This window comes from Rhipicephalus microplus, chromosome 5, assembly GCF_043290135.1.
Source record: "Rhipicephalus microplus isolate Deutch F79 chromosome 5, USDA_Rmic, whole genome shotgun sequence".
In the NCBI taxonomy this organism is placed as follows: Eukaryota; Metazoa; Arthropoda; class Arachnida; order Ixodida; family Ixodidae; genus Rhipicephalus; species Rhipicephalus microplus.
Window position 1 is genome coordinate 64,774,700 of NC_134704.1, and position 18,180 is coordinate 64,792,879.

The 18,180-nt window shown below is 45.4% G+C and overlaps 1 protein-coding gene across 2 annotated transcripts in view; it reads right to left on the reverse strand.

The window, feature by feature from the left end:
* The window catches only part of DppIII (dipeptidyl peptidase 3), a 69,160-nt gene that overhangs the window by 5,690 nt on the left and 45,290 nt on the right, over positions 1 to 18,180 (reverse strand). For both annotated transcript variants that reach the window (XM_075895626.1, XM_037425347.2), the window contains 3 exons: positions 15,238 to 15,411; positions 9,023 to 9,147; positions 1,561 to 1,681 (listed from right to left, as the gene is read on the reverse strand). In XM_075895626.1, coding sequence (XP_075751741.1) covers positions 1,561 to 1,681; positions 9,023 to 9,147; positions 15,238 to 15,411 — 420 coding nt within the window. The remainder of the gene's footprint in view (positions 1 to 1,560; positions 1,682 to 9,022; positions 9,148 to 15,237; positions 15,412 to 18,180) is intronic.

The window sequence follows — 18,180 nt, forward strand, 5'->3', positions numbered from 1 at the left end:
TGGGGAAGTACGCGAGCTACACGGCTGGGTTTAAACTGAAGGCAGTGCAGTACGCGCTGGAGCATGGCAACCGGGCTGCAAGCAGGCATTTCGGCGTTGGAGAAACCAGTATTCGGTACTGGAGGGACCAAGAAGAAAAACTTAAGGCGACGAAGAAGACACGACGGGCTTTCCGCGGTGCCAAGACCGGCAGGTACCCGAACGTCGAAGAGCAACTGGTCCGGCATATACGGGAGCTACGACAAGACGGCTGTGCTGTGTCGTTGAATATTGTGCAGACTGAGGCGCGCAGAATAGCCCGAGCGCAGGGCATCGAAGCAAAAGAGTTCAAAGCCAGCTCCGGATGGACAACTCGTTTCATGCGGCGCCATGGCCTCGCACTGCGAAGGCGGACCACCTTGTGCCAGCGCTTGCCCGCAGCATATGAGGACAAAGTGGTGGACTTCCACAGTTTTGTTTTGTTTCCCTATTCAGAGTTTGACTCCGAATAGGGAAAAGGAGGAACAGCTACGACTTTTGTGTAAATAAATTTTACGTGTGTGTGTGCAGTTGACAGCTCTCGCTTGTTCATTAAAAGGTATGTAGGTATGTTTGTTTTATGCTGAATTAATTGGTAAACGATAAAGTCGCCTTTTACTTGACAAGTGTGCAGATTTAAAGCACGAGAACCGAGTTGAAAAAATTTTTGAAAATTTTACCCCGCGTAATTGGCGCACCCCTAACTTCGAGCCGGATTTTCTGAAAAAAAAGTGCGCCTATTATGCGAGTAAATGCGGTAATTAGGCTGCAATTAAATATATCTTTACCCTGAAGCCATAGATACTTTTGGCATGTATAGAATAAAATTTTAGGCTGGCATCATGGTACGACTTCATTTTTGGTTGTATCCATTTTGAGCAAACAAAAAAGTCTTCTTTTCACATTGCAGGAAGTGGCACGTCGCACGACTCGTCAAACGTGTTAGTGCCTTTAGAAAAGTGGTCATATGTATCAGTACACTACAAAATGAGGCTAAATGAAGACAAATTCTATATGCAGGAGGTTCAATACATCTAAAGTACGACATATATCTGCACTTTCTTGGCCTATACTTGATGAAATTAGAAAAAAATCTGCGGTGTACACAACTGTGTACATAGCTTCCACTGGACTGGAAAAAATGTCTGAATTAATCAAATGTCAAATAAATTAGAGAATCATAAAAAGAATAAACTATTGTCTATTACACAACACACTTTTATATTCTGCATCAATACGAAAAAGGAGAGGACGATACAAGAGGGGTGTTGTATGAGGTAGGTCAGCACAAAACTGCACTGTGTAAACAACACTTTTTAATGCAATATTTTAATGAGGGTGTTACTGGGACTAAGCCGATCAGTTGTGCGATGCAGGTCGTCGTGAAACTAGGAAACTCATAGTTTAGGTTCCACTAGACACAAAAGCTAGAAATCCTGAGAAAAAAAAGCATCTCCCTTAATTTCTTTCACCAGTTCGAGCAGCAGTCGTGGAGAAGTTAACAAGGCAGGCTGCCAGTGTGTTGGAACACGCATTCGTTACCTGGAGCCAGGACTTGGTGTGTGGGTTGTACGTCTGCATTCCCTCGACTCCCTTGACCACCATGGAGAGCCAATTGACGTACGCAACGTCCCGGCCCAGGTCACCCTCAAAGCCAAACAGCCTGTTGAGTAGGAGAATGCACAGTAATAATGCTGACATCTGCTAAGGGTTCACCAATACCAAAATGTTCAAGTGGAAACTAAATACAAATACCCTAACAGAAATGCGATTATCATTGCAACATGGCACCTACCGATCACCCAGAGAGATCTGCGTTTTGCGAATCTATTGCACTCACTCTGTTCCAGAACGCTATGTGTAAGAGCATGTTTGCTCTCAGAGTGTCAGTGTAGTGACGTCAACCCATTGAGGAGATGGGAGGTTCGCAAAAGGCTCACCCTACGAAAACAACTAGGAAGGGCGCGACATTCTACTCTCCATAGCATGTAAGCATGGCGGAATTTGTCGACTCAACAACATGGCCCAGGACAGACACTCGAAACAGGACGTCAACAAATGCAGTTTACTCTCAGTAAACCAAGGTAGAGCACAGTGCAACAATAACAGGCTAGCAGGCCAACAGGCAAACTCCGCAAGGCTGAATACGTGTACGGTTGCTACCGGCACTACGACTATCACGCAAAGGGCACCAGTTGAGCGCACGGACGAGGATCCGCCGGCCCGAGCGGGCACATTAACCTCTCGCACTGGCCTGAGAGCATATGACACGATGAAGCAGCACCAGACGGAAGTGAGCTCAGGGGAAAGGGGAGGTTGTCACTGGTGGCCAATAAGGACAGGCCAAGCGCAGGGATGTGCGCTACTCCCGATGTGTGGCGAGCATTGTCTGGACATGTACAGAGATGTGCCTTCGCACAGGGAAGGTCAACTCATCGCCTGCACCAGGCAAAAAGGCCTGGCGGCACATAGCCACAGCAGCCATGTCGGTCCTTACCGGCGGTTACCAGGCTTCAGCGGCACAGGACAAGCATCTGCAATAGCTGGGCAACAAGGTGTCTAAGGGGAGGATGCGCTCAATTCCCACAGGTCGAGCTGAGAGTTATATATGCAAAATGAAGTGTGCAAGGTGGCTTCATGGCACTACATTACTGTAATGAGATGAAGGTGAGTTCACGGAATAGTGCTATTTTTATTCTTGTTATTTTTTTTTACTGCAGTACAGGAGGGGGGGGGGGGGTGTCATGTGCAAGAAAATAAGACAGTTTTCCTTTTAATGAATTGATTATGACACTTCCAAGATGATAAAACCTTAGATTTAGTACCCTTGCTTTAAAAGAACATTGACAACTGATCTCAATAGAAAGGCTTTGTAATATCAAGAAATTTGTTCCATGGAGGTTGTTAAAGGCAGGTTTAATTATAGCCTGCCCACTGCCTTCTTTTATAATATTCCTCACTGTACTTATTGGTAAACCTGCCATATGCATCTGCGGTAGATCTTAAGAAAATGTACTGGCCTTCATGTATTACATCAACAATTACGTGAAAGCTCCGTGCTTCACTTACTGTCAAAACTGCAGTGTTAAACAGGGCACGTTATATTAAGAAACATGTTTATATGTGTTCATTCAAGATACCTAAAAAAAATTATGATGGTAAGATTGGCACGTCAGCCCTTATGTGTCTACTGAGTGGCTGTTTTCGTTGTCTGAAGAAATGGTAACTTGCACAACGATGCCGCTGCTTTCTTGAACATGCCAGGCAGCTATCCATCCCTTCGTAACAACATTAAATACAGTAGACTTCTTTTAAATGAAACCTGAAGGAACCAGGTAAATGTGTTTCTTTCAAGAGGAGTTTCGTTAATGAATTAAGAGATAAACAGGGACATAATCAAGTACGAAACCAAATGTAATACGGGCAGCTGTTCCATTTAACAGCAATTTCATTTAAGACAGTTTCATTTAATAGGAGTCTACTGAAACTTGATAAGATTAGGCGGTGATGGAAACTCCCCGAGAGCACTGTGACGACGACTGACCTTCGGAGGTCGACTCATCACACGCTTCCGTCTTGCACCGCAAGTTCCCTGTACCGTACCCTCTGCGATTAGCCAATTAGCTCTGGCAAAAACACGTCTCGTTGAATGTAATACAATAAATGCTATATGAAAAAATTGTAATGTGATACGGAGTGTGGCTGGCAGCCAACACTTTTGGATCCAATAATGCATAACTCCTACAGAACGCTAGTGCATAAGAAAATATGGCCACTACAGGGAGAAGGGCTCCTTTCACAGTCCCTTCACGTTGAAAGCCCACTGATACTTCGTGATATAGCAAGCACGACAGTGATTGCCAGCGCGGCCTCAAAATGAAAGTTCATCGTTGCTACTCTAAACCCCCCCCCCCCCCCCCCCGCACGTTTTTTTATGCTCGTTGAAGACGGGTTCTATCATGCGTGGGGATGTTATCGTATGCCCCCTCCAGGCAGTACAGATGGGACGGCTCATTTGGTCTTTGCTTCAGCAGCGCTCGCGCGTTGTTACCCGTTTGTAAAAGTTGCAATGCGCGGGGGCTCGTTGTCATTTTGTGCTTCTTACATGGAGGCCATAACAAAAACCCGCCGAGGGTATTCATATAATGGTCATCACAGTAATGCAGTTCTTTTATTGCTGAATAGGTGTTTTGAGGTAGCTCTGCCTTCAGTTATCTTTTTGGTTTTAATTTGTGCATTTATTATACTATATCTATTGTACCGAACTTGCCTATAGTGAAATCCTCTTTATAACAAAATTTTCTGGAAATCAGTCAATTTCATTATATCCAGGTTTAACTGTATAACAAATTACCGTATGTACTTACATAATTAATGCACTCAACCCACCCCCAACTTCAGTCATCAAATTTTGGATCCCCCCCCCCCCCCCCCGCATAATAAACACACCTCCTACATTCATCCGCTGCAGTCCGGCTAACCGACACCTGCCGCCTCCTAACCCATTGGCTCTCTTCCGTTTTTTATTACTTTGCCGACCACCCTCAGCCACCTCAACTTGCTCCCTTCCTCCCCCCTCGCCCGTTGTCTTGCGCCTATTGCTGTTCTTCTTATCTGTGCGCGTATTATCTGTACGCCACAGTGGGGTTCACCAGCAGTGCCAGTGTAGAGACATCCAGCTGATAAGCACACAGCCAGCTAAATTCACCAAACTGCCCGTCCTGCTTCCTGCGAAACCCCCTCCTCCCCCCCTTTCTTTTTTACCTACTTTCTTTTTTTTACACTATAACTGCCCCTTCATTTTTTTCCATTTCCCTGTGAGTGCACCCTTTTGGGCGCCCCTCGAGATCACAAGCAGATAATACTATTGCGGTTAAACGACTGCAAGAAAACATAGTCGTTTTTATGGCGTACGCTGGCGGCCTGGGGACAGCTTGCAGAAGATAGCTCCATCAACCACCAAAGATGAGTAAAGTGCAACAAAGAAGCTGTTTCCAAGCTGTGTATGCGTATGTAAATTGCGAAAGGCTAAGCGGCCTAACTCCCCCCCCCCCCCCCCCCCATAACCGGATTTTTTCCTTCTCCCGAAAAAGTTTTCATAAAATTTACCCCGTGTACTAAACACACCCCGAACCAACGTTACTAGAATAGCTTCAGTTGTAAAACTCGGCGGAGCTGCGCGGAACCGCCGCTTGTCCGTGCGCCTCGTGGCGCTGCAGTCGCATCGAGCTTCACCTCTCCCCTGCCGCCGGCCGCGTCAACGGGCGGCACCAGCGCCAGACCAGCGCAGCGTTCGCTCGCTCGCACGTGGTTTTCCGTTCCTGCAGCCTTCGTCGTACGCCAGCCGACGTGTTGTGTTCCCGACATCCATGCCGACGTGCTACGTTCCTGGCTGCACGAGCGGCTACCAGAACGATGCGAATAAGTCAGAACGCCACTTCTTTTCTGCTCCCAGCGATGCAACGCTTCTCTCGGCGTGGAACAAAGCGATTTCGCGTGCCGACCGGGAACTTGCGGAAAAATCGAAGGTGTGTGATCTGCATTTTTATGACCAGGACATACGAAAGTGTTATGTGCACACTATCAATGGAGAAACAGTCAAGGTGCCACGGGGCAAGTGGACGCTAGTAGAGGGTGCGGTTCCGAAAGTTTTCCCGAACCTTTCCTAGTACCTGTCGAAGCCACCGGACAAAAAACGGAAAAGAAGGGAACGTAGTACAGGCCAAACAGTTAGCCCTTCGGTTTCCCCTTCTGATGGAGTTCAGGGTGAAGATGCGCAAGAAACTGAGACCACTTGGAGCGCAGATTTTGAGGAAGTTACTTTGAGTGACCTGGAAAGCGTTCAGCTGCCGTCTTTGTGGCGAATGCTTACTCTCGAGGACAGCGATGGAAAGTATATGGTGTGTTTCACGCTTACAGCCCAATGAAGGCTCCCCCGAATTGAAAAATGTGTTGTGGTGGGGACCGACGTGGATGGCGACGCACTCCAACGCAGCGACCGCCGCTCAGCTGCATCTATGGCTGTTCTGTACTATCTTGGCGGTTACGTTGTTAAGAAGGCAGCCAAGATGATGAGCTGCAGTGATTGCCATTGTACTTTGGAAGCTGCATCAGATGCTGCACCTGTCGCCGTCCTCACTGAGTTAAGGTCTTTTGTGCCTGGCGCTCTTAAGCATCCATCTGCAGCTTTAACGTGCATGTTGTCAGGCATCGAGTGCGTCATAGAGCGGCACACTAAGTCAAACCAAGTTTTTGGCGACCTGTTCTGGAGAATTCTAGAAGAGTTGTCAGAAAATACGCTTAGTCGTGTTGGGTGCCCCTTGCACTTTCAGGAGCTCAGTGCACGCATTATTAAATTTTACCTTGCAACACGCATGCACTTCTACTCCAGATTTCTGGAGCAGCATCGAAGTTCCAGTGCTCAAGTAAAGGCAGCGAGAAAGCGGGCAAAGCTGCTGTAGGCTTCCATCCTGGGGGCACTTTTCTTTGCCAGAAATTATATTGTACATAGCTTGTGTGAAGGAAATTTAATTGTTTGTCTGTTTTTGCTTAGGTGTTATAGCTATGTCCACATTATATATATATATATATATTTGTGAAAATCTGGGATTGTAACCTGTAGTATTTGTCAGTTGTGCATTGCTTCCTCTCTCTCTCTCCTCTTTCTTTTTATTTATTTTTTTCCCTTGGCAGTAAGTGTTCTTGCTCCGCTGCAGCCTGCCATCTATTTTAGGGCCAGTCAAGTTGCGTACCCACAACCTTTTCCCCTGAATATCTCCCATAGAATAGCGCTTGTTTTTTTTTCTTTGAAATAAAGTCATTTCATTTCAAAACATGAGTTGTTGATTCTTAACGGTAGGGCTGTTGGTTTTCTGAATCGTAAAGCTAGTTGACAATTGACCCAAATAAGATAAAATCAAAGGTGTTTTCACTAGCTAGTTGACAACTGACCCCAATCACATTAAGTCGCATTGTAACATACAGAGAACAAAAAACTCGCGAACCTTTCCATTCACGTAAAGGTGGATGGCCACGAAAGCTTTTTAACACACGACATGGAATTGATACGAAGTATAGGAGAAAGGTAAGAACAATATTTCGTCGTGATCGTGGATGGCGATAATTTCTAATATAGAAATGCGTGTGCGCACGCGCACACACTTTTATTTCAACAACTTTGAAAATAATGGTTGATTGATTATTGATATGTGGGGTTTAATGTCCCAAAACCACTATATGATTATGAGAGACGCCGTAGTGGAGGGCTCCGAAAATTTAGACCACCTGGGGTTCTTTAACGTGCACCCAAATCTGAGCACACGGGCCTACAACATTTCCGCCTCCATCAAAAATGCAGCCGCCACAGCCGGGATTCGAACCCGCGCCCTGCGGGTCAGCAGCCGAGTGCCTTAGCCACTAGACCACCGCGGCGGGGCAAAATAGTGGTTACTAACTGTAATCACCTCAAAGTGCACATCCAAGGGTCAGAAGGATTAAAATCTAAGTCACATTGTAATACTGACGGTGGTGCATATCCTGTTGATTAGCCGTATACGCTCGGGTTCTAAATCACGCTTTTAACGGCGTGCGGCTTTGGTGGTGACCGCGTGTTATTAGCAAACACATTGGACGTTCCTTTTCCAACGCATCACGCGCTTCAGAGACAGTGGGAGCCCTCGTCCCCGGACAGTAAAGTACATGGAACCGTAGCCATATAATCTCCGCTTTAAAAATCGGGACGGAGATATTTTCCCATTACTTCTCAGGAGTGAATTAGCCACCATTTGATAGTGGCGGAAACAGGCGAACCGCCGCACATCTTTCACAGGCACGCGATACCAGCCTGTAAAGAATGAAGTGTGAATTGGCCAGAGTGTAAACACTTTTCGGGCGCCTCTGGCACTTTCACAAACTTTATGCGGGCATCATCGAATTGCCTTTAAAAGTACCCATGTATCTAACTGCTACATTCCTGAAACAGCGGCGGAGACCCAGTTTTGAAGTGATATACGCGAGGAAATATATCAAGCCGCTGTGGGTAAATACCGGTTTCACCTGGTATCACAAATTCTTTAACGCAGAACGCCAGAAGACGTGAAAATACGCGTGAAACAGCCACAAACACTCCGTCCGCAAGAGATTTAGGCCGCAGCCGGCTGCGGCGGAGCGTCTGCTGCGGAGCAAGATGGAGCGGTGCCGCTATCTGGCGGCGGGCAGAGGAGTGGAGACACCGGCAGCAGGGGCGCCGGCGGAGAGTTTTACAACTGAAGCTATTCTAGTAACGTTGCCCCGAACTCAGCTCCAACTTTTCTAGAAGAAAGATATATACTTAAAGTGCCAGAGAAACGAAGCAGTCAGGTTAATCACGACTGTGTTTTAGTACACTATACTCTTGTCACAGTGGTGTGTTTCATTATTCTTTTTTTCCAGCTGCGATTGAGATTTGGAATGCATTGCCAGGCATAGCAGCAAATGCAAGCGATCTTTGCCAATTCGAAAAATTGTTGGACATGTATTTGAGTGATTTGAGCTGCCATGTGATAAGCCTACATGTTTTCTTGGTTTGAGTTCCTTTGTTTTCTTTTCTCCCAGCTGTGTTTATGACTTGAAATGCGCAGCCAGGCATTGCTATAAATGCAGGCAGTGTTTGGCGATTTGATTAAGTGTTACACATGTATTAATTGATTGTGCAACACCTGACATAGCTGCATATTGATTGGTTTGAATTTGGCTGTACGCTCCCAGTAAGAGCCCTCAAGAGAGGGCTGACAGTATTATAAAATAAATAAATAAATAAATAGGTGATTTCATTATGCAAGTAAATACGATATTGGTTAAAAGACGCCATTGAAAAATAGTCTTGCATTAGATACAGTGTATGAAATAAAACATTATAACGAATTTTCAGATATAACACTTATTTTTGAGTAAGATGCAACTTCGTTAGAGCAGGGTTTGAGAGCAGTTAAAACAGCTGACATAGCAATAGCGGGTGTCGACTTACTTGAGGACGTCTTCGACCGTACAGAGGTACAGCCCAACACACTCTGCCCGGCACTCCTCGTAGGACGAGCCTAGAGCCCCAAAGACCGAGTCGTACGTCTCGCCTTCCTTGTACCAGCTTGTCACCTGACGTCGGACAAAGTTGGGCACATGAACGAGACAGTAAAACCAGCTTGTGGCTGAACTGTGCTTCTACTGGCAAATCTGGTATCATCCTAACTATGCAGAGCCCGTCAAAGCGACTCAGGGGTGTACTTGGTACCCTTTCCTGCCTCTTGCTGACGTACAACAAAGTGCCAAGATGGGCTAGCTGGTATAGATGCATAATTTATAAACAGCTCGAACAAAGCTAGACGAAGGAGACAAACTACTAGGCTTGTGCGAATATTCGAATGCTTCGAATATTCGAACGAATTGCTGAGTATTCGAATTCGCTTCGATTCGAATTTAAATTACCGAATATTTTCGAAGTATTCGCAATGACCAAACAAATATACATTATTCTCCTGTAAAGATGGTTTCACTGCAATGTAATAGTGCGAAGCCGCGAAAGCACCTACTCAGGAGAAACTTGCTTTGCCGCAAAGCCCTCCTTCAGATTTAAAGGGGCCCGGCAACACTTACTGAGCATGGTCAGAAAACGCTGCCAATCGGTAGCCGAGGCTACCGCGAACACGCGAGGCTAGTATTATAGCGCAGCACGGGGCCTTAAATTAACAACGAATTTTCAAAGCTAACAATTGCTCTCTTCCCTCGGCAAATGACACTACAAGCTCAAAAATCACTTGTCACAGCCAAAAAAGAAAATACGGCTCTGGTCACAGTCATTGACTGATCTGAGCATGGCGCACTCGGCGTTATCGGACCACCACGTGAGGCCGCCGCTTGTCCACAAATACGTGCAGGATCGCACTGAAAGGCCTCGTATTCGAGGAAAAAAGAGAGAGAAAAAATGCTCAAGGTCACTAGACGTTCATGATGTTTTTTTCTTTTCCCGTGCCATCCTTCCCTACTTAGCTTCCAGCTCTTTTGACGGGTCGAGAATGGAGAACGCAATTGCAGCATGCGACAAATTTTTGGAACTCTGCTCGTACAGGACTGATTCTAGAAACTTTGCGGCGGTAAATTTGCGAGGCGACAAGCATGTTTACTGGCTCCATGGATACTTGAAAAAGTGTTGCAGGGCCCCTTTAGAGGAACATGTTACCCTCAAATCAATTATTCATTTTATTAAGCTTGTTACGATGGTTTACATGATTTAAGTATAATAAATGTTAAAACGTTATGTATCTTGCACGTTATCACTCGGATCCTACCGAAACTACTAATCAAGGTTGTTTCGACTTCCTTTCAACGAAAAAAAAAAAAAGGTATTTGCATAGAGCCCCTATTTCAATTCAAAAGAAGTATTGGTTAGTTAGGTTATGATAAAGGTTAGTTAGGTTATGATAGGTTAGTTAGGTTATGATAAATACAGTAGAATCTCGATGATACAAATCTCGCGGGTTCACAAAATATATTCGTATTAGCCAAATGTCGTATCATCGGAACACACACAAAACTAGCTAAATTAACACCGCGTAGGAGGCAAACTCATTTTCGACACTCGAAAAAAATTTATCTTTTGGAGAAAAAAATATCTGATGTATTTCTGCTTCTTTTTTTTCCAAGTCACTGAGCATATTTTTCTGAAATCCGTAACAACGCGTGCACGTGTCATCACTGATTCCTTCAGCAGCCATAGCACGCCTCAGGACATCGAGCGTGTACAGAGTTTCAGCCGCCGGTGGTGGTGCTTCGCCGTCCCACTCGACCATTTTCTCGTCATCGCCGCTGAAATCGGCAACCTCACATGTAGCCTCGTTGACAATATCTTCCACCGTGCGCGCACACGACAAGTGGCAAGATTGTCATCCGTCGTGCAAAAGTCGTCAGCCGAACACCCGACATCAAGGCATTCCCAACCCTCAATGGGCTCCTCCGACTCTGAAAGGGCCTGTGGCACCTCTTCGGGAATCCTAAAGAAGCCGCATTTACCAAAGCAGTTCGCAATGGTAGTCCGCGTTACTCTATCCGAAGCCATTGAGATAAAATGGATGGCATCCAAAAGGTTTATTCGCAGGCCACCTTCGTCTTTCCTGTCGATTTTGGCAAGGAGGCGGCGCACAAGAAGGCTCTTGAAATGATGCTTGACGTTTTTTATAATGCCAGCGTCAAGCGGTTGCAAGTGCGTCGTCGTGTAAAAACCAGCTTGACGTTTTGAAGCGTCACTTGCTTCGGGTGGGCGGCGCACTATAGTGCGCGGTCAAAAATCAGAACAATCTTCCGATTCTTGCAGGCTATTCTCCTGTCAAGGAGAGACAGAAATTCTTGGAACAGGGCTGCCGTCATCCACGCTTTTTTGTTTGCGCGATAGACGCATGGCAAATGGCTCTCGCACTTAAAACACTGAGGCTTCTGAAATTTTCCAACTATGGTCAACTTCAGTTTTTCCGACCCGTCGACGTTACAGCACAGAACCGTTATTCTTTCTTTGCTTCTTTTGCCTCCTTGGCACGCTTCACCTTTTAAGCAAAGGATCTTCTCGGGTTGAAGATTAAAAAAAACAGGCCGGCCTCATCTGCATTAAAGACACCACGAGGCTCATACCCCGAGATAAGAGACCCCAGCTTCGCGAGCCAGTCGCTAACAACGGTCTCGTCAGCCTTCTTGGCTTACCCGCAGACGCTTTTGTACACGAGACCGTGTCTCATCTTGAAACGGTGCAGCCACCCACCTGAGACCTGGAATCCGTCGATGAGCAGAGCAAGGGCGCTCTCGTCGGCTTTTTCACGCAAAACTTTGCCGTCGTGAGTCAATGCTCACACCGGCTGCAGTAACTTCTTTAAACCAGATCAATAAAGATTATTCAAGTTTCACGTGTTGGGCTGTCTTTGCTTGCTTCGCGTTGACGCTGAACGAAAGCACATTTTTCATTATTGTGTCCCGCTGTCCAACAATTGTGCTCAATGTCGACCTAGCGAGGCCTAGCTCCTTAGCCAACTCCGTGCGTTCTCTTTTCGGATCCTCATCGACCTTTCGAAGAATGTCCAGTTTCTTCTTAAAAGAGAGAGCCTTCCGCTTGCGAGGCATGGCTTGCTGCGACTCCGCAAAAAGGCACAACAAAGCAAATACGTGTGCTCGACTGGGCAAGACTGTCGTCAGCCTCCGCACTGCAGTAACCACGTGTCCGCACCAGAGAGGAACCACCACCAAGCAAAACAAAGATTGGATTGGATTTGTGTCTTCACCGTCGCCAGCGCCATCTGGAGCCTTCGAGAGAAAGCAAAAGGTGCACTCCGGCACAACGTTTCTAGAACTAGGTTGTTGCTCCGGCATTCGAGATCGCGTAGATCTTCGAGTCTGTCGCCCGCCCCTCGAAGGCGGCGCTGACAACGTGCTAAACCGGCGGCGCAGCACGCATTTCAGCGCGTGCGTGCACGCTGCTTGCTTCTGCGGCCGTTGGTGGGGTGGCGTTTATTCGTATCAAACAACTCGGGTAAAAAATCAGTTCGTAAGAACCGTACTCTAGCACATAGTAAATTAATGGGCCTCGGCCGGGATCGCAGAAAAATTTGTATCACCCCGAATTTCGTATCAGCCGTGATTGTATCATCGAGATTCTACTGTATTCCTTTTTTTTTTTTATATGTCATACATACTATTCGAAGCCGATTCGAAATTATTCGGCCAAAATCACTATTTGCTTCGACCCTGAAATTCACTATTCGCACAAGCCTACAAACTACACAGGACGATCATTGACTGCCAAATGAAAAAATTATTGCACATAACCCATGCTTAAATTACAAGGCTGCGTCCTACATAAGAGGCGTGTTCAATAACACGATCCAAGAATAGCATGCAGAAAAATACCTGCGGAAGCTCGGAAAGTCGAGTTTTTAGTCAAGCAAGGCAACTGAGGCTTGAATGACGCATGTATCGGACAGAGCACTGATGGGGACAGCTTCCGAAATTTCCCACTGCGTTTGCCCTCAGCGACGATACAAAATGGTGGTGTTGCCAAACAGACGACTCCATCCACGATCTCGACAGTGTAACGACAAGCGCAAAGTTGCATGGCCTCTTAGAGAATTACTGTACTCACATAGCTGCACATTGAGACTGCACTGCGTTACACTCACGTGCACGTGGCATTCAGCCTTGTTCACAAGTGAAACCGACTCGCTAAGATACGTTTAACAAAGTATCACTTTTGTTAATGAACTTAGAACATGCACTTATGTTGCATGCCACACAGTTTTGATTCCAGATAATTGTGATATGCTGATTTATTTTGTAACTCACTTAGTTTATATAAAAAAAAGTTACTCCTCAAAAGGCACATTAAATATTTTGCTTTAAAAACTACTCATTATATTGAAAAAAAAAATATTTGCATAGTCGAACCCCTTTATAAGAGACACTGATATAAGGACAAATGGGTACAAGAGACAACAGCGTGTGTACAGTAAAGTACAGGTTGATAAGAAAATGCATGCGGACTACCCTGCTTATAAGAGAACCCTCATATAAAAGACAAGAACTGCTGCCCAGAGCATGCCTCTTATAAAGGGGGTTTAGCTGTATTTGACATCTGCAGACAGTTTTAGTAAAGTGCCCAAACTTTATCAAAATAAATAAAAGAGTAAAAAGTTTTTTTTGTAAGAGCAGTGTGACCCCTTCATAGTTCAACTACCTGTCTTCCATCGATTGTTATGTATACAGTAGACTCGCTATAATTCAAACTAGTGATAATCCATACTTTTGGTTAATTCAAACAGAATTCGACTTTTTGGTTGGCCCTCGATTCTTTCACTGTATCTAAAAGCCTCCTAATTCAAACTCCATCATTCGGTTAATTCATACTTTTCGCAGTTCCATACCAGAAAACAACAGCTGCTTTCCACTACTATTTAAAAATTTGTGTGCCAATATAATCCTAACAGTCTAAAAATGAAGCACCTGAGGGCTTCAAGGAAAAAGGCTTTGCAAGTTAACAAATGCTTGAAACAAAGTACACGCATGGTGAACCGTGACACTTCTCAACTGGTATAGAGAGCTTTGTGCTGCAGGCACATACATACCTATAGCAATGAAGCAGTTAGAAATTCACGATTTCTTAAAAAGGTCGTCTAATCAGCAGTAAAGGCCCAATAAATTTATGGACACTAAAAATTCTGCTTTCTGTTCACTGCATGCAGTTAGCGCTTCAAGACACTCAAAATATTTTTAAATGTGATAAAACCAATGCCTAATCATAATGCGTGGTGTCACCTTCTCCACAGTTATCTATTTGAGAACTTCAAATAATTCAAATTTCTTAATATTTCAAACAAAATTCAGAGGTCTCTTTGAGTTGAAATTAATGAGAGTCGACTGTACTTTTTGCTATGCCTATTTGCTTTTCTCCTTGTTAACCTAACCATTAGTGGCTCTGGATGTATGGCTAAGCGTCTTAACTGCCGTGAATTGTTTTCAACACCTTCCTAATGTACCAACCTCATCCTTAACATAGGTTTCCAAGTTTTTGTATGCCCCTTGAACTCTAAAAAGAACACCAACACATGAAAGATTGCAATTCCAAGATGCCCTGTCTTGACTAATGCCAGCAAACAGTGTCACAACAGACCAGAGATTCTCAAATAAGGGTTCGTGGTGCCATTTTCGGAGGCCTCGAAAACCCATCAAGAAAAACAAAAAGAACAAAAAACGCAATTTTTCAGAGGCACACAATGTTCTGATGAAGCAACCTCTCTCAATTTCGGTGTGCTTTACCGCATAGCAGCTTTGCATAGTGGTGGAGCTGAATTGTTCTTCTTTATACATGAGGTCATGAGGTACAAAATGTTGCAGTTTTCTAGGAGGTATGCTCATGAGCACTTTTTCTAGGCTCCCATATTTGAATAGCAGGCATAGCTTGAAACAGGTTGAGTGCAACTGCAGGCTGCACAACTTTTTGACAAGCTGTTGAGATCACACTGCTTTGGTACTTAGGTTTGACCATTTTTTGCCAAGAAGAAATAAAAGTAATATATGCTGCTTGTTGTCTCAAGTTATAACACCCCCCTCTCTTTTTTTTTCTCCCATTGAAAAGGAGTCCCGCATCACTAACACGGGTCCACGAGGGGTCCCCGATGTATCCATAGCTGAGAACCACTGTCATTGGATACCAACCTTGGCCTCAGGATCCGCACCCAAGCCAACGTGGGGCACTTTGACGTGCTCGTGGTCAAAGTTGAAGGTGCCATCCTTGCGCTGCACGAGCAACTTGCCGCTGCCATGGCCCAGGAGCTCATGCAGGCCCACTTGAACCTCAAATGCCTGGTTTTTCAACCTGTTGAAGAGCTCCTGCAAACGAAGGACACATCAACAGAGCTCGAGTGACCATTGTACAGGTTGCGCGTTCAGTGCACAAAGGTGGCAAGATACTGCGTATATTTTCGCTTCCAGTTACTATTTCACTGTTACGGTATACTTTCATTAAAACAAACAGAATTGAAAGGGTCCTGCAACACTTTTCTGCGTATAAATGGAATAGCCTCAATATTAGCACATGACGCTTTATGCCACGAACACCTTCAGAATCTGTGGAGTATGAGCAGAGTTACAGAGATTTGTTGCAAGCTCCAAGCGCTTGATCTCTGCTTTCGTATTAGCAAGTGCGCTGAAAGCAACGGAAAAGAGGGCGAGATGATAGCCTCTTTATCAGTGCACATCGTGACCTTGAATACTTTTTTTTAGTGTGCGGCTAGCTTTCAGTGTGATCACCATTGTGTGAGTAGTAGTCATGTAGCAACATCCCACTGCAACCACGATAACTTCGCAGCTCACAATGCTTAAATCAGCCAACAGCCATGGTGTTGACATATATGGCACCGCAATTTGGTTATATGGCATCATTTGTAGTGAAAAGAGGGGGTGATTAATAGATTACTTTGAGAATTAATTGTGAATTCCCCACCACGTGCTGTGCTATAACGTTTCGCTCGCATGTTCTTGAGATCCATGTTACCGTAAATACTAGAATCTAACACGCACCTTTTTTCCGGTTAAGCGAGTTCATAAATGGCATGCGCGTTAGAATCGAATACGAAAAAAAATGAATACGGCCATTCCCTAAATGGACGCCCCCTACGTGCGTCGGCATGGCGCGTCGGCCATTTCTGCCTATGTGTTTCCCATGTGCGGCACTTCGTAAGTGTGCTGAGGAGTTCGTCATCTTGTAGTGCATTAACATCGACGGCATGGAAGGGCCGACTCCAAAAACTCGAAGAGTGCACCACAATGCCGCCTTTAAAAGAAAAGTCATCGCGTGTGCCGAAACGAACGGAAATCGGGCCGCATCGCGGTCGTTCGGAGTTTCCGAAACGTGCGTGTGGGATTGGTGGAAACAAAAGCAGAATATTATCGACAGCAAAAATTCACGCAAAGGCTTCAGTGGACCACAGCAGGGTCGGTTTCCACAAATTGAAGAGCTGCTCGGCGAGTATGTGATTAAGCAGTGAGCGGCACAGCGGCATTTGACGACAGAACTGCTCCAAGTGCAGGCTATGCAGTTAGCCTTAGAAAAAGGGCTAATGCAGAGCCAGTTTAAAGCGAGCAGGTGCTGGCTAACTACCTTTATGAAGATGAAAGCCTTTTCCCTTCGAAGGCGAACGGGCATATGCCCAAAGTTGCTAGAGGAGTACGAAGAAAAGCTTCACAGTGTTCAGAGGTTCATCCTAAACTTGTGGCACAACAACGGCTACCTGCTTGGGCAAATCGGGAATGCCGATCAGACGCCTCGTTACTTCGACATGCCTGGCACCACAACCGTCGAGAAAAAGAGGGCGAAGCAAGTTCGCATGCTGGCATCGGTCCACGGTAAAACTACAATGACGGCAATGCTCTGTTACACGTCAGATGGGCACAAGCTTCCCCCGTACTTCATATTTAAATGGAAGACGCTCCCGAAAGGAGTCGTTTTCCCAAGTGTTGTGATCGTGCGGGCCAACGAGAAAAATAAGTGCACGTTACAATCGAGGGCGCGGTAGAATTGAGTAAATACGGTAACAGTGGTTGTAGCGTTACTAGCCTAAATGGCCGTTCTTCTTCAATGTTCTTGAGAGCCTCAACTGCCGATGGGTAGCGTTTTCTGACCATGCCGAAATATTGTTGCAGGGCCTCTCAAGCCAAAGTGTTGCATGAACCAAACAACATGAAAATGTTTGTTTGATTTTCCAAAGATTTGGTCAAAAAGAAAAAGAAATCCACTTCAGACAATTTCTAGAACATGTATTCTTGTGCTAGGACTAGCTTTCACAGTGGCAGTCGCAGCTGGTACGACTATAGGAAGAGCATAAAAAAATACAATTAAAAAATCAAGACGGGCAATAGAACAAAGTGAACTTGTGGAGAAAGGGAGTAAGAAAATCTAGAAAAAAAGAAATAAAACAAAATGAGTACTGCAGCTCGTCTGGAAGTACGTGCACATCAGTCGTGGACAGGCAGGCGAAAATGACTGTACGAAATGAAAATTACAAGTACAAAGCCAACATTGGCAACAGCCTTCTGTCAAGGTGGTGAGGCCTAGTCTCACCCCCATCACAAGAGTCCAGCAGAGCACATTTTGTCACTCTGAATATTATAAGGAAAGGGGCACAGTGACAGAGGAGGGGGAGGTTGCTAGACACACAACACAGTCATCCAAACCCAGTACTGCTTCTGATTGTTGGCTTACTAACACCCTTTTAAGGTGCATGATTTTCGGAAAAATATTAATATTGCACCTATAAACAGTGAATATAGCTTGGAAAGCATTTTAAAATAATTTTGAAGTGTACGTGAGCGATCGACTTCTCATTGCAATATTGACACCCTCGAAGGGGACCCTTTGGGGCCTTCTACTTCCCTCATGTGACCATGCTGCAGCAAGCTATGACGACGTCATAGCCGCCAGCTCTCCTTGGTCGTGTTTGCTCCAGCAGAGCATGCAGTGTACTGTAAGCAGACTGTATTACTCAGCAGTTGCTCGCGAGTCCATGGCCCTGGCGCACGCGTTGAAAGTTTTGTGTTTGATGACATTGCTGTCCCGTTTTCTGTTCGAAAGAAACTTCTTGATGCGAACCGCCCAGAAGT